The sequence below is a fragment of the Liolophura sinensis genome, chromosome 4 (genome assembly GCF_032854445.1).
Source record: "Liolophura sinensis isolate JHLJ2023 chromosome 4, CUHK_Ljap_v2, whole genome shotgun sequence".
Classification (NCBI taxonomy): Eukaryota; Metazoa; Mollusca; class Polyplacophora; order Chitonida; family Chitonidae; genus Liolophura; species Liolophura sinensis.
The window spans coordinates 15,763,418-15,780,958 of NC_088298.1; the positions used below are offsets into that span (position 1 = coordinate 15,763,418).

The 17,541-nt window shown below is 37.1% G+C and overlaps 1 protein-coding gene across 1 annotated transcript in view; it reads right to left on the reverse strand.

Annotated features, from left to right (window-relative positions):
- Nucleotides 1-10,436: 10,436 nt before the first annotated feature.
- Nucleotides 10,437-17,541, reverse strand: part of LOC135464444 (uncharacterized) — a 62,149-nt gene continuing 55,044 nt past the window's right edge. Inside the window, exons 13-17 of the mRNA XM_064741870.1 lie at nucleotides 13,571-13,698; nucleotides 13,299-13,449; nucleotides 12,421-12,618; nucleotides 11,848-11,922; nucleotides 10,437-11,409 (exon numbers count right to left, since the gene is read on the reverse strand). Of these exons, the coding sequence (XP_064597940.1) occupies nucleotides 11,320-11,409; nucleotides 11,848-11,922; nucleotides 12,421-12,618; nucleotides 13,299-13,449; nucleotides 13,571-13,698 (642 nt within the window). The 3' untranslated portion in view covers nucleotides 10,437-11,319. The remainder of the gene's footprint in view (nucleotides 11,410-11,847; nucleotides 11,923-12,420; nucleotides 12,619-13,298; nucleotides 13,450-13,570; nucleotides 13,699-17,541) is intronic.

Genomic DNA, 17,541 nt, shown 5'->3' on the forward strand with positions numbered 1-17,541 from the left:
GTACACAAATTACAGTTTTCAATATGTGCATGTTATTATTATGGTTCGTAATGCTCACAAATTACAGTTAAGATGGTTGAATATTGAAGTCTGTGCCACAAAATCAAAAAAGAGAAATATTCAGAAGATGGCCAGAAAACGATGGAACATGAAGGTTTACTTAATGCATGTTTTAAACTTTCTCTTCCATGTTTTTCAAGACTAATATAATTAAGATTAGTCCTGATTTGCCAAATACAAATATATATATATATATATATATATATATATATATATATATATATATATATATAATGTTGTCATAAGGCAAGTAATGTAATTTCAAAGTTTTTTTGTGTTATATCCATACATTTTGGTGTTAATTTTTAAGAAATACTGGTTGTAACTCTTTCATGCCAGACCTTGGTACATACCTTTTACCCGGTTGAGGTGTTGTTTGAACAGGGGAGGTAACAAGGGTTCTGATACTGGACTAGACTAACCTTGTTTCCATTTTGTCAATACATTATGTACATGTGTGGAAGAGAAACTGAGCTCTTCAGTTATGGAGGGGGAATTCAGCCCTGTGTGACAGTTTCACTCTTTGTACCTTGTACATTTGATAAGGTAGTAGGCCTGATATCAGCATGGATGGTGCTTCCATCAGGAATGTCTTTGGAATGTGGGGGGAAAAAAAAAAAAGAGAGAAATCTGTTGAACTAAACTTCTTTCCTACTTCATCAACTAAAATCTAGGGTTAAAACTTAACGTCTTAAATTTCTTGCTGACAGCTACATGTATGTTGTACATAGACACAAATTTTATTTTCACACAGGTGTAGGTGCCAAAAAAATAGGTGAAACTATTTTTTTCTTTATATGGACGGCCACTTGTGCCAATTTGAAGATCCTAATTCTTCAGCGGCATCTGGAAACAATATTTTGAAACATTTTGAGAGCACTATGAGGTCTAGAGAAATAAGTAGCACAATTTTATGAAGCTCGCATCTTTAATAACACAAACATATCATAATTTTAACGTCATTTTCTTGATAATTGTATGCATAAATTCCGCTGAAAAAAAGTGCTTTAGTGGTTGAAAAAGGTTGAAGATTTACATGATGTTTATCCAATGTTCACTGTAGTTCAATAATACTTACGGACCCTGTGTCATTTTGATGTGATCAGTTCTTCATACTTTACTACGCAAACTTGTGTTTTTTGTTTGGGTGGAATGGATATGAAATGTTCAGAGAACGCACAAACTTTTCTCGGATTTATTATTATTATTTTTTTTTTTAAAAACACCTGATAAATTATACTTTATGAGGTACTCTACTTATGAATACTGCATTTTTTTTTGTTATTTCTAGCTTAATCTTGGATATGATTAGACTGCTTTAACAATGTTAGTTGGCAAAGTTTTGTTAAAAAAAATACTGATAGGACATGATCCTGTGTTCCTCTTTAGGTAACAGTGTTTTCTATCTTTTGGGGAAAAATTCCAAGATTTAAAATTATATGGTTTCAGAATTATTTGGGAGAAGCAACCCAGCTCTCCGCTCTTAGAATACATACATACATGAATCTTCCCAGGTGTTGAATTGTTGTACTAGCCCAGACAGTTGAATGTTCCACACTGGAGCATCCATGTTGTTGTTATTGGTAAATAACATGTTATTCCAAGAACAGGACAGATATTTGCAGACCCTGATCTGTCTCTGTTCAAATAGTTTGTTATTTTAGAGATCGGCCTTCAACTAAAAGTAGGATAACAATTTTAATCTAGGCCCGTTTTGAAAAAATGTTATCTCCATTTAGCATAGAACTCTAGAGCTGTGCAGTTTGCACTTTCACAAAAGTCGCTTCAAGGAAAGGTAAGATGGGGAAAATTAAGCACATGTAAGCAATTCATTGTTTTTTTCTGTGTTTTTTTTTTTTTTTACGTCAGAGCTGAATAAGCTTTCGAAACACATAAAGGTTACCCGCCTTGTTATTAAAGGTATAAACAGTGTGAGGGAGTGTGTGCTATATATTTTATGTAGGCAGTGTACATATATTGATCATTAAATACCAGCAATTTGCTATTCTCTTGCAACAGGTAAATTTGTAAATGAAACAGGAAAAAAAAAAAAGAAAAAAATCGGCAGCATTTCTTTCAGTGAAGGTTTTCATTGGTCTTTAAGCACTTTATCAAAAATTCGAAATGGAAAAGTTAAGTTGGACTGAAGATTTTTGGTTTTTGTTTATTCTTTGCCACAGAAGGTTTTTGAGAGTGTTGATTTGGAATGTTCAATAATATACTGTTGGAAAAGTGTCAGTTTCTGAAACAAAAGTAGTATTTTATTAAATGTATTTCTCTGTAAAAAAAAAAAAAACGTAGCTTGGTCTTACTTGATCTTAAACTTAACTGTTTTTAGGTTTTAGCCGGTCAGAACTGATTATGTTTCACTTTATCCAACTTAAACTGTCAGGGAGTAATAATGTCAGATCAACTGTACTGTTTTGGGAAGTATTTTTCTATAAAACTGCAAGGTTCCTTTCTGTGGTTACATGATTGTTAAAGGGAATTAACTCTGAAAATAGTTAACTCCCCTTTACCATGACTTATCCAGATGTTCAGCTGAGTAGGCCTATAATCATGCTTGAACATATATTGATAATATTGTTATATATTCACCAACCTGTGACATTTCTGTGTCGCAATAAAGCATTGTGTGTGCTACCTAATGAACAGAAACACATTTAAGAAGTTTTTCACTTCATTTCACAAAACATGCCTCCCCCCACCCCCCCATATCCGCTTTTGAGCTGTGTATGTTACAAAAACATTCATGTATTGTAGAAATTTAATATGTTTACATAGTGTAAAGAATACTAGCATGTTTCTATATTCAGCATTATATGTTCATCGTATAAGTAAAGCATAAGCCCTGAACATTTAAGAATGGTGTTTTTTTTTGTTTTTTGTTTTTTTTCAATACAGGACTGGAACTTTACCCATCCCATTTGAAGCATAGTACTTCGCATATTTCTTAATTATCATAATTTAAAAGTTTGGTGGCTGAATAAATGGCTGTGTACAGTTTTGTAAACAGCTCCACGTTTAAATGTGTGCGTGACCGTATTGCATGTAAATGCTCCACATTTCTATATTTTAACTTTCGTTTGTTGTTTTCTTAGAACTATACGGATGTAGACACTTGTGAGGTTCCTTAATCAGGAGCTGTTGGAACCATTTTTTGTTGTTGTTGTTGTCGTTATATCAAACATAGAACCAAGAACCATGGCATATTTTTGTGGATATAATTGTATGCTACTGTATATTACAAATGCGAGAGACTTCAATTCTTGGAAGGAAATTATGTCCCCCCCCCCCATATATACCAGAAATAAATGTTGCTTAATCCTTTTTTTTTTTAGCATATTATGCCTTTTGTTATTGTTTCTTCTGCTTGCGGTTGGTATTTTGTTAACTGTTAATATCAACAAGTTGATGAGAACTCGTAAAACTTCTTCACGCCGGTATCAAGACGGTCCAGAGCTGTGGACTTTGTTCTTTTCTTTATTAGGTCGCAGTTATCGGTGCGCGTGTGCTCATAAAACCTTTATGAAGGGCACACGCACTGCAATATCACGGAAGAAAACGATGTCTTCTACTGTCATTTGGGCCTTCTGTGTAGCTCGTCATCAAGTCTCCCATTGCTAAGACACAGGACATGAGGAGCGGGGTTTAACCCTCCCTTAGGGGTCGAATTTGCAGATTTTCCAGCTCCAGAATGCCTTTAAACCCTATTAAATGGCACAGAAGAGGATGTTAACCCCCGTCCCCCCTGGGAGATTCCCTAGCTCTCACTCTTCATGGTCAGTGATGCCCCTATGGGCTATGGATTCAATGATACGGTACATATTTTTCTGTATGTCACGGGTGGAAAGATTCATCAGCAACTTGCCTAATGTCGGCAGTTTACTCCGGCCTCCATGTATAAAAGTGACTACCATGGTCTAAGTAACAAATTCTTGAGTATATAGCTTTTAACAACAATGAAATAATGAAAGTATTGATGGCTCTTTTGATCCATTGATCGTAAAGACACCTGTAGCGCGAGTTCAAACCTGGCCTCGGTCAGGGAATTTCTAGATTCTGTCTCACTATTACACAATTTATTTATTTATTTATTTATTTGATTGGTGTTTTACGCCGTACTCAAGAATATTTCACTTATACGACGACAGCCAGCATTATGGTGGGTGGAAACTGGGCAGAGCACGGGGGAAACCCACAACCATCCGCAGGTTGCTGACAGACCTTCCCACATACAGCCGGAGAGGAAGCCAGCATGAGCTGGACTTGAACTCACAGCAATCGCATAGGTGAGAGACTCGTGGATCATTACGCTGCGCTAGCGACTGCATTGGTGAGAGACTCCTGGGTCCAATGTAGTTTTATCTCCAAAATGAAAGTAAAATGTGCATAAATTGCACTGAAAGTTGCTCTTTCATATGCGAAACGGTTAAGGAGTTAGGGTAACTTCCTAGCACACCTGCAATCACACCTAGTACACTTGAACGGTTTCACCCCTGGCTTCACCATCCATCTCAGGATGGTAAGCTAGAGATAACTCCCTACTACACCTGCAGTCACACCAGGTACACTTGAACGGTTTCACCCCTGTGATGTTTGAGGTGGTGAGCTAGAGATAACTTCCTACCACACCTGTAATTGCACCAGGTACACTTGAATGGTTTCTCTCCTGTGTGATGTCTGAGATAGTTAGCTAGAGATAACTTCCTACTACACCTGTAATTACACCAGGTACACTTGAATGGTTTCTCTCCTTTGTGATGTCTGAGATAGTTAGCTAGAGATAACTTCCTGCCACACCTGTAATCACACCAGGTACACTTGAATGGTTTCTCTCCTGTGTGATGTCTGAGATAGTTAGCTAGAGATAACTTCCTACCACACATGTAATCACATCAGGTACACTTGAATGGTTTCTCTCCTGTGTGATGTCTGAGATAGTTAGCTAGAGATAACTTCCTACCACACCTGTAATCACACCAGGTACACTTGAATGGTTTCTCTCCTGTTTGATGTCTGAGATAATAAGCTAGAGATAACTTCCTACCACACCTGTAATTGCACCAGGTACACTTGAATGGTTTCTCTCCTGTGTGATGTCTGAGATAATAAGCTAGAGATAACTTCCTACCACACCTGTAATTGCACCAGGTACACTTGAATGGTTTCTCTCCTGTGTGATGTCTGAGATAGTTAGCTAGAGATAACTTCCTACCACACCTGTAATCACACCAGGTACACTTGAATGGTTTCTCTCCTGTGTGATGTCTGAGATAGTTAGCTAGAGATAACTTCCTACCACACCTGTAATCACACCAGGAAGTCCTCTTTGTGGCCAAGCTCACCCGAAATATGTGTTTGCTAAATACACACTGAAAACCTCAATATTATACAAGTAAACAGCTGGTAGTGGTCGAAGTAGGGCATTATCTGCCCCACTGTGGCAAATCTGAATGAATTAATTGTTACGCCACAGAATAAAGGCCGATCACGCGGCTTTGATAAACTTCAGTCGAAGATGACGAAACAGAAGGCCTTATACCAGGTGAAAAAAATATATTTGTTAAAAGATGCGTACAAATTTGAAATATTCATTAACACTAAGACAATATATGGTTACAATAAAAAACTTAACCACATATTAAGGACATCTTATAATTTCCAAAAGTAGCACTTAAAAAATAACAACTTGCCATTAGCACTTTTCATGGGGAATTTATAAACATTTGTCTGTCCAAATAAAAAAAAAAAGGACAGCATGCATTTCAATCTGGGATTGTACCATTCCATGTCAACTGTACAAACGGGACTTTCTAAAGGCCTTTCAACTTACAATCACAAAATGCCTTTAAACATAACTGAATGACTGTCAACAGAACTGAATGCCTTTCAACAGAACTGAATGCCTTTAAACCCAATTAAATGCCTTTCAACAGAACTGAATGCCTTTCAACAGAACTGAATGCCTTTAAACAAAAATTGAATGCCTTCAGCAGAAATTAATGCCTGTAAGGCCCCATTAAAAGATAACTGTATGCCTTTAAACCCAATTAAACGCCTTTAACCAGAGCTGAATGGTTGCCACCCAGTCCACAAGCTTGACTGTCCAGACGGAGCTATCAGCAAATTTATTGACCATCTCACACCTTAATGTCAGTTTATTTCTTTGACTGTTCTTTAATAACACACCCACAGATATTTAACTTGGACATCAGTTTTGTGGATGGATGAACCTGGAGCACCCGAGTAAACCACCTACCTTCAGCAAAGCTTCTGATGAACTTCCCGTGTGGCACACAAGTATGGAGAAAAGTGGTATAGTACTCGATGATCACACTTGCTTCGTTGACCATTTACTCTCAGCAAGGTAGCGCAAACACTGAGAGTTGGGAAAAGTTTATAGCTCAGATACCCCTATGCACTATCTCCAAGAAAGAAAATGGACCCTATCTTTGGAAAAAATTTCAACTGAAACAATGATTTCAAATTTCCAGGCTTTTTCAAGGCTATTCCAGATCAAAAATTAGCATTTTCCAAGTTATTTTGGGGAAATACACTTACACAAACTTTTTAACCCCAGTGCACTCTTTCACATCATTGTGTTGAACACCACTTTCTCCCACAGAAAGCCTACACACTTCTTGTACTCTGAGGAAAAACTCTGAGATGGCTGAACCATCTGTGCTTGAAAAGGTTACAAGTCTTGTCACAAATCTGTGACTGCAAAAAAACATCACAACAAAAATGGTTCTCATCACTGGTACCTGAAACATCTGACAGTCCAAAACATGACTGTACCAAACATCTGACTGCCCAAAACATGACCGTACCAAACATCTGACTGCCCAAAACATGACTGTACCAACATCAGACAGCCCAAAACATGACTGTACCAAACATCTGACTGCCCAAAACATGACCGTACCAAACATCTGACTGCCCAAAACATGACCGTACCAAACATCTGACTGCCCAAAACATGACTGTACCAACATCAGACAGCCCAAAACATGACTGCGCCAAACACCTGACTGTTCAAAACATGATTGCACAAAACATCTGTCCAAAACATGATTGTACAAAACATCTGTCCAAACATGATTGTACAAAACATCTGTCCAAACATGATTGTACAAAACATCTGATCGTCCAAAACTTGACTGTACAAAACCTTAGATTGCCCAAAACATGACAGTACAAAAATCCGGCCGCCTTAAATATGATTGTACAAAACATTTGCCCAAAAACGATTGTCTAAAATAACATGACTGCCCAAATCATGATTGTCCAAACACCTATGACAAACTGACATATCTATGACAGTCCTACAATATCTTACTGTGCAATACAAGATTGTCCAAACATTCTGTGACTGCCTGGAAACATCTGTGGCTGTCCAGAAACATCTAAGGTATATAGATGAAATGAATTCGCCATGAAAACAAAACGAACACCTTAACAGAGAAAAGTCCACCATAAGAACGCCAGAAATGTTTTTCCAGTGTGCGATAAAATGAATCCACAGCTAAACAGAAAAACTTCACGGTTAAGTTCACTTATATTACTGTACTAGACTTTTGGAGCATTTTTTTTAGAGTTACAGTATCACCTCACTGCATTGAAAATTTTGATGGAAAAATGTACAATACGAATGGCCAGCAATGTTATACAAGAACTCACAATCTCCCTTCTCCCCTCACAAAATCCCATTCACCTTCTGTAAATTTGCTGACATCTGACAATGCCTGCTTTTAATTGTCACGATATATATTTTGATAAATCCTTGTCATAAGGCAGCTCTTCTGATTTTGCCCCAGGAATTCAAATCCACATGTTGGAATACACCAAAAATCATACACTTTCAAAGATTTCGGATTTCCAGTTCCAAGGCTTTTCCAGGTCCAAAATTCACATCTTCGCTCATATTTGAAATAAACATTCTGTACCGAGACAGGCTCAGAGCAATCTAAGATGATCTTCACTCTCTGCCTTTCAAATATACAAACCTGCATGCAAAGCAATTTCAAAGATGTTGGAAAACAAATTTTTCCATGAGAATGTCAGCATACTGTGCACTGTAGTACAGACTGGTTTAGCAGCCTAAACTTCAAGGGTTTTCCATGCTGAACTAGAAATCCCCTTTATTTTCCAGGCTTTTCAAGACATGGAAGAGTTACTTTTTAAATTCCAGCTTTTCAAGGCCCAAAATGATCCCTGAATTTTTGGCACTGAACACCTGAATACACAGATTTGTTTATACAACTTTGGATGGAGCGCAAAATAAAGCAGCTCAACTTCACTGTACTTTACAATCAGAGCATATTGAACAGATCTATTTTCACCGTGTCCAGTAAGAATTTTCTGCAATTTCCAACAATGAACAATGAACCTGAAAGTTAAGCCAGCTCCTAACTGGACAAAATGTTTCAAGGCACCATGATATTTTGGTTTTAAGAGACTTTTTTTTCATAAAAAATCTCCTTTATTGTTAATAAATATGTAAGTAAGCAAGTAACATAAAAAAACAAGTCCAGCGGGTAACTGGCAAACAACGCATGTAATAAAAACATGACAAAATTGTTAAAATGAAACATGACATAATGTTTGGTTTCTCAGATACTTTGGAAGAAAAGAATCACTCAAATCGGATTACCTCTGAATGTGTGAAGACCTTGAGAATTGATAACATTGCAACCGGAATTGCACTAAAAATGTAACCAAAAATGCTAAAAAGCATGCCATATTGATCCCTTGTTGAATGTACTTAATATTCTACTGAATATAATAGTGTGCGAGTGCTTCATTAAAAAAATTGCATCTGAATAAAAAAATATGACCTAAAATATGACAAAAGTTACTGTAGAAATTCACAATTCTAAAATTAAACATGGTACACCCAACACCCACTGAATCTAACAAGTTACAACCAACAACAGTTCAACATGATTGTCCAAAAACGCAATTTGGGAATGAAATTTGCTTTACGAAAAAACAAAAAAACAAAATCAGTAACCTTTTCATCTACACTTTGTGATGTTACAATGCAAATGAATATGAACAAAATCAGCAAACTGGGCCAACTTTTTAACCATGATACAACCTTACTGTTCAATTAAACCAATCACAGACATCCTTACAATCCTACTTCATACAACCAATCAGAGACAGTCTTACACAGACCTTTAAGAGACCACGCATACATATATCTTGTGACCAATGAAACTGGTCTTAAAATCCTCACAGGAAAGCAGAAAACTGATAAAGAGTAGTAACTCTGATTCATGAAGTTTCCATATCTTCATATCTCATGAAAGCAAGTCTGTCAAAACAGCCATGAAAGCAAGTATGTCAAAATAGCCATTATGATGATTCCAGTTTCCTCCATGAACAGGTATGTAGCACAAGTTCATGATTTCCCCATTTGCAAGACAAATAAATTTTCCTCTGCGTGCAAGGAATGAATTAGATCAGCTCCTCATGACCTGAGTGTGTCGTCAAAATTGCACCAAAAAGTGGTGTTCTGTCAGAGCTTTAACTGTTCAACAATTTTCTCATGTTCTCCTCAATTTGTCCTTACAGTGTTGTCTTGGAAACATACAATTTCTTTCCACGCTGGAAATGTAAATTTTCCATCATCCTGGGCAAATGTGTTCTTTTCAAAACTACCTGTGACTATTTTCCATTGTCTTTGAAATGAGGTCTTCAGGGCACACTGCCAATATACACTTCCCATCATATGGAAATGCAACGACTTCTCTGTCACACTGCCAAACCATGCAGTCCACATTCTGTGGAAGTATGGAAAAAAAAGTCTTCATGGCATACTGGGATAACTGGTGTAACTGTTGCCATTAGATCATGATTTCGTTGCTGAGCATCTGTTTCGATTTAGCTCTCTGAAAAAAGAGACCTTAATTCACACAAGTGAAGAAATTACAAAGAAATTTTCATCCATCCAGTGCCCCCGTTCAAGGTAAAACACCCGAGTCCATGCCTCCTACAGTTTCTTTCATTGCCACTTTTATGCCTATTTTTGCGTCTTCGGGTTTAAAATGGATTTGTTCTTTGAAGAATGCTAACCACCATTTGAACACAGGCCCATGCAGTGATGTATAGCATCTTGCACATTGTCCTTGTTTATTGCCATTTGTTTGTCTTCTTGCATGATTGGTGAAAGTCCTAAACTCTAGTGCTGCCAATCTCCAGGTTCCTTGGATATTCCTGAACACCATGCTTGTTGCAGTTCGACAACCACCGATTTTGATTTACACTGTCTTTCTACATGTATCCCACAATTCCAATGACTTCTATGATTTGTTGACACTGCACGATGACCTTGTTTGTCCTTGTTCACTTTCCTTAGCAAATGCACACTTCCACTTGCAGTTCATGATGCCAATGTGACATTCAATGCTACACTTTTGCACCGCTGTTGTAGATAACGCATGCTGCATGTACGACACTGATTACTGACGCTTGCACATCCTCATTGCAAATAACAACAATACACAATACACATGTGATACTGAGACATCTCTTGCAAGTCCTTGTTGCAGAGAATCAATAATGCAAGTAGGGAATGGCTAGATTTTGCACAAATTCGCAAAACGATATTTTTGTCATCTTTATCACAGCCTCAATTTAATCTTGGAACACAGCACTCTGCCACAATTTCCTGTCTTTGTCCAGTAGTAGCGTTTATTACAGTTCAAGGTGAACTTTGCAAATCTGCAATGATACTGGCAACGTAGCCATGATACCGGCTACGTAGCAATGCGCATAGGAACCGATGACTTTCACAAGCACTAAAAGGTGTGTTTCTACTTTTTTATTCTTGAATATGTGTCTTTACACCTGCAAGGTTCTGTCAGAGACTGGTAGATTTTTGTGAATCACTTCTTCAGTCCACATTTCCTCAGAACCAAACAAACTGGGTGTTCCCTTTCGCCAAAAATCCTCTGAAGTACCACTGTGCACATCTCATTCAAGTGCTATATCTGTTTTCCTCCAGACTATGAATTACCTCCCTTGGAGTATAACAAGTCCTAGAGCGGACATCACCTTTGACCACAGGATAATCAGCCAGTAGAAGGCCTTTCTCCAGTTCAGGTCCACCAATGAATACGCAAGGCTCTCATCCAATCATATCGCACATCTTAATGTTATGCCCATATATTAACTGAGATGACCCAGACATGCAGATCCACTGGTAGCTGTTGACCAATCACATCTCTTGGAATAAAGCCATTTAAATATTCATCGAGGTGGCAGCAGTTCAGCTTGTAAACTTCGTCGCCTTAAGTGTCGAATTTCTGTTTGAAGAGCGTTGATTTTCTGATCTTTGGACTGCAACACAATTAAGAGTTGGAAAATTAGGCATCTTTCATGAAAAAAAGAAAAAAAAAATAAAATATACAAAAAATCAGTGGACTATTTCAACAAATTGAATTTGATTGGCAGCACTCCCCCATTGCTACTTAACCCTTATTGCTATCTGATAAATAATAAAAGGAAGTTAAAATTAAAAGTCATTTAATCTGTATTTGTACTAGATCTGTTTTTGTGCAGTTTGGGTGTAAAAAAACGTATGAAAAACCAAAAGACATTTATTCTTACATTTTTTTTTTGTAAAACAAAAAAAAAACAAAACATTAATGATGACTTAGGCAATGACTTAACAAAATGCGTGAAGACAAAAATGAAGAGTCCACTGACAATTCTGTGTATCACCAAGCAGCTGGTCTTAATCTTTGACAAAATGTTTATACAGAATTCCCTTCTTACCTGAAGTTCTTGATACAGTGACTGTGTTCCTGATTTCAGCTCTGTCCGCACTTCCTCAAGCAGAGAAATCTTCAACTAGACAAAGAAAACAAATAGTTCAGAAATTAATGCACAAATGGTCATGTTGAGAGTAAACTTTATTGTTGGCAAGTCAGGCTCAGCTTGCCACAGAGTTTAAAAACTCAAGTCACACTGGTGTACATTTACATCATGCATTCAAAACTATGAAATATTTCACATCAGTAAGCAAATAAATCCAACAATTAAAGACAAAAATTATAACACATCTTTTTTAGGATCTCATCATCTGAATTCCATGTTTCTGTAAAAGTGAAAATCATAATCTAGACTTTGAAAAAACTAAAAGTTTGAAATAACATGATATTCAATAGCACGATATTCAATAACATGATATTCCCCTAAACCATTTTTTCAACTGCATGCAAAAGCTCTATGGTCAAAATTCCAGTTAAAACATACAAATACCAAATGTGAAAACCAGTTAAGATTTGTCCCCCACAATAAACCTCCAGGCCTTGTGACGAACAAGTTTTATTGCCAAATAGTCCTTACATCTTCAAATGACTTCTCCAGCTCTCTCTGTTGTTCTCGCTGCTCCCTCCGCAATTCATCCTTCAGGTCGGACACTTCCTCTTCCCATGGCGACAGAGGTAAAGAGGAGGAGCTTGAGTCCAGTATCTGGTCCATCGATGAATCCAGATCGTGCACCACGGTGCGCTGATACATCTGCTCCTTCAGCAGCTCTATCATCTGTAACGGACAATTTGATTGGATGATTTATTTATATGATTTATTTGATTGGTGTTTTACGCCCTACTCAAGAATATTTCATTTATACGACGCCAGCCAGCATTATGGTGGGTGGAAATCGGGCAGAGCCCGGGGAGAAACCTTCCCATGTAAAGCCGGAGAAGAAGCCAGCATGAGGTGGACTTGAACTCACAGCGACTGCATTGTTGAGACACTGCTGGGTCATCACGCTGCGCTAGCGCGCTAACCAACTGAGCACCCCTTTCAGTGTGACAGAGAAATATGGTGATAATGGACAAGTTGGCAAATGAGAATGAGGTGGTAATTGGAATCAGACTTTTAATGCACATTTGTTTTTGGTTTTTTGTAAGCCTACTAACAGTTTACAAATGTCTTTATAGTACCCTAACATATGTCTGTTAATAAGATGAAAAAGATACGAAAAGTATAAAAAATTTATACTTATATGTTTTTAGGAGCAAAATCTATCGAATGAAATTTATGTCTCTGTATAACTTCCTATCCAGATACATAAAGGAAAAGAAAAAATAAAAGACATGAGAATTTTTTTCTCTCTGTGTTGAATTACAGAAAAATGCTGCTGAATTAGACACATGATAAACATTGAATACACAGTTTCAGAATTACGAGCAAACATAAAAAACGAAATACTGTCTAACCTGATGGACGACGTCTAATGAGGCTAAAGGTCGGAGCGTGTCTGGCCGTTTCCCCGCCAGATGCGCAGAGCGACTTAACATCAGCTTCTCCGTCTCGCACACCTCCTTGTACACCTCTGCTCTTAACAGCTGGAGCTCTTCAATTTCATCTCTGTGGAGGAAAAATTGTGAATGAATAGTATTTCCCCAAAATACATTAAGTTATTATTATTTTCATCCTCATCATTATAATAATTATTATTATTATTATTAAAAAAAAAACAAATACTCACCTTTCTTCTTCGGTCATCATATCATAGACCTTGCTGTAGTGGGCATTGAACGAGCTTTCAAGATGGCGTAGCTCCATCTTGTATCGGTCAATTGCTTGCTGCATTAGACGAGTTTCTTCAGATAGCTTCTGAAATGATCCAAACATCAAATATACTATTAACATGGTGAACAACTTATAACATTCCAAAAAAAATCAGGAAAATGATGGTGGTAAACAATCTGAGAATACTTTAATGCTGTTCCTATAGTCACACACAATATGACCAAAAAACCTGCTCCAGCTTAACAGGGTTAAGTTTAAAATTTGGACCAGATATCTCTGCAGGGAACAAGATGCAGTCACCACACCCAATCCCAACCCCCCCTGGGACTTCAGCATCTCACATGGTCAAATACATATAGTCAAATTCTTCAACCTTTTTGCATGCTTGCATGAAGACAAATTTAGGCACCTTTACAATCTGATTTCAGGCAAAACAGCATTTGCTGGGTTAGTCAACCTCAGGTCTTACAAAATGTATACATGTAATTTCTTCCCTTACAATAATGGCCTCAGAATATGCTTGAATAAACACCTTGCAAATATTGCCGAAAGGTTGAAGAATTACACTGAGAGATTTAAATCTCACCAGAGCAATTTGTAATAACTCCAACACCGCTGGCTTTACATATCTTCTGGCTGATGACTTTGCAGACAAGCCGTTTTCAACAGCAAAAACTTGGCTAGATTGCCAAATTCATGATATCTTCGACCTGTAATTCAGCCCAGCCTGTTATGAAGGTGAGCATGAACGTCAGCGCACTACCTAAAGCAGATTTGCGTCAACAAAATACCGGGGCAGTGCAAAATCAATTCTGCCGAACTCAAATGCTTTGTGCAGTATTTAGGTCCAGTGTGCCGAGCCTTTCACATATGGGCCTGATGGGATTGATTAATGTAATCTGCCTAAAAAATTGTTCGTAATAATATTACATACATTAATGAAATCTGGAGAAGTATCAATCTGGAGGTATCAACGTGTAAATTTAAAAGGTTTCACAACCTTTTGACCCTCTCGTCTGGATCTTTGTCCAATGTATCAAAAGCTTGTGAAACCTTTAAAATTTACGTGCTAACGGCTTAATTTCTTCCCTATGATCACTGAACCCTTGAATTCTATACTTGCCCTATATGAATCAAATTTGTTTTGAAAGCATTCAGTATTCTTTAACCTTCGCAGAAAATGTAAATTTGTCTATGGACAGAATCTTACCATAGTATACTTTTCTAAATTTGAAAAATTCATTTTCTATCCATGCTGGTACATCTCTTATTAAAATTATCTCTTATCAAAATTATGAAACTTGTGGTAAATACATATTTGTCATAAAATGCTATTTCTTTTCCAAAATTAAGTACAAGATGTTTAGCATTTGTATGATGTTCAAAACTGTACCAAGTAAATGATTTAGCTAAGGTATTAAAAACAAATATTTAACAAGATATCAAGCAAAACAGGATGGGTCAAACTTGGCAAAAGATATTTTATCAAACTTTAAAAATGCCTACTGAACACTTCATGGCTTCTTGAGATAAGTGACACCCAGACAAGCTGTAACAAAAACAAAGGTTGGCAAAAGTTTGCAAACATCTAACAGCAGGTTGCTGGCTACCAGGTGTTGTTATTAACATTATATCGGTTTTCTTTTGGACCCAGGAGGGATTTGGGCTATATGCAACAGATGGCGACAAACTTGTTACACAAGGTATGATATTTTAAACAGACACATGTGCACAGCATGTGCATTGATTGATGACTGATTAGCTGTCAATAAAATTAAAAAATTTCAGTATTTCTCAGTATTTTATTTTATAAAGTACATGCTACACTTAAAACTCATCGATTAGAATGAAAACTTGCAAACATTTTCGATGAAAACAGAGTACCCCAGTAAATACCCTTGTATATCAGAGCTTTCCCTTGTGTTTTTTTTTTTTTCCTTCCACAACTTGAATCATTCGAGAGAACAATTAAATCAGAGAAAGCAGAGTTGACAAATACTTGAAGTTAAATTTCCCTTGAACTGTTTGCCTGACCATCAAAGGAAGCTTATGGACGGTTAGCATTTTCCTGTGTCACATTTTCCTGTGTCACATTTTCCTGTGTCACATTTTGCTTGATTCTGACTGATTGGCCACTGAAGAATTTCTTGTGAAAATTGATTAATTTCTCATCAGAATAACACTGGCATCGAAAATGTCAATTTGAAGGCCTTGATGAGCTTCAGAAAGTGAATTTCTACCAGCCAAGCTTCACATGAAACATTTCGAAAAAAAAAACTGAACAGAAACTGCTTAAAACTGAAGCAGCCATGGAATGTCTGAGCACCTAGATACTAGCTGCCTTCTACATTTTCTGATTTCACCACAGTTTTACTAATTTCACGGTCCCAACTAACCTCTTCTAATGTCTAAATTTTTACCAAAACCACACTAGAAACAAAATCATGACCTTACCAAGAAATAAATGCACAAAGTCCCCCTTCCTGGATAAGGACACCGGCAAATTAAAGCTCCAAAACAGATCAACCTGATCCAGTTCTATGCTACTACCAACCAAACACCACGACCTTGGCCAGCTGAATTACACAAGGGTCAGTTGCTAAGCTGAAGTTATATATAGAAAAGCTTGATGACACCCTGGTGCACTGTGAGAGTGCCTTCAGCCCCCAGACCCCTATTGTGCCCCAACAAAGCCCCTTTTAACAGAGCTGGCACCCAATGTAGGCTGTCCAGCAAACCCAGACAATTTGTTTTTGGAAGACCCAAGCCCACAGCTCTACAGTTGCCCACAGGGGGCCCTAAACCATGGGCATTTTCCTCTTACCCCTCTTTCCAAGCTTAAACTTTAAGCAGATTACATCTTGTTTTTTGGAGCACTACTGTCCACATGTAGGTCAACTAAGAGAGCAGGCAAATGCATTAAAGTTGTACTATCCTATCGCAGGTTTCCTCTATTGGGTGTTTGAAAAAAAAAAAAGAGAGCTAATACTGTAAATCTTCAATAATGTCAACCACCAACACTTTTTATGGTGGAATTTATGCACACAGTCATTAGAAGAATGATGTTGAAAACGATTTGTTTTGTGTCATTAAAGATGCAAGTGTCATAAAACTGTACAAATTATTTCTCTACACCCTCATTGTTCTCCCAGAATGCTTCCAAATACTGGTTGCAGAGGCTGAAGAATTAGGGTATTTATGATATTTACAGTAAACTTTATCTTTTGTAAAATCGAAAAAAAAAACTTTTGCTACAGTAACATAAGTGTATACATGTTTAACGAGAAGGAAGCTTAATTAAAGTATAATACAAACGTTAAATATGGCACATAAACGATGATGAAAATCTAGGTATAATACTGACTTTTTTTTATCAAATGTGGATCAATAAGATATTGCCCTTCTAAAAACAACTGACAGATTTAATTTGGGGGTCAACATACTCTAGGTTTCCTTTGTTATGCATGGATACTACGCTGGTGACATTTTAACTCTGTAGGGAGGGGCTTGCTAATTGATTGTGTCACAACTCAAGTATTCCTTAAAATGTGAGTGTGAATGTGAATGCCAAAATGTCAAAAGGGCAAATGTGATAAAGGTTTCCGATGACAAAATTGATGACTGCGACGAGAACAATGAGGCAAAAACACAATAAAGCTTTCAGGGTAGAGAGCCTTATCAATGATGTCAGCATGCAGATGAAAAGATGAGCTTGTGTCAAGTCAGGAGACAAGCAGAGAAATGAAACCATTTTATGTGTCAGGTTAAGTCAGATTTTGACATCCTTTTTCTCCCACAATTATGGAAGATCATTTAGAACTGTGTTAGTTTCTCTAAGCTAATAAAGGCTTATGTAATCTTTGACTATCAACAATTTCCGGACATCTGCAGCTAATGCAATTCTAGTTTGATGAGAAAATTTCAAAA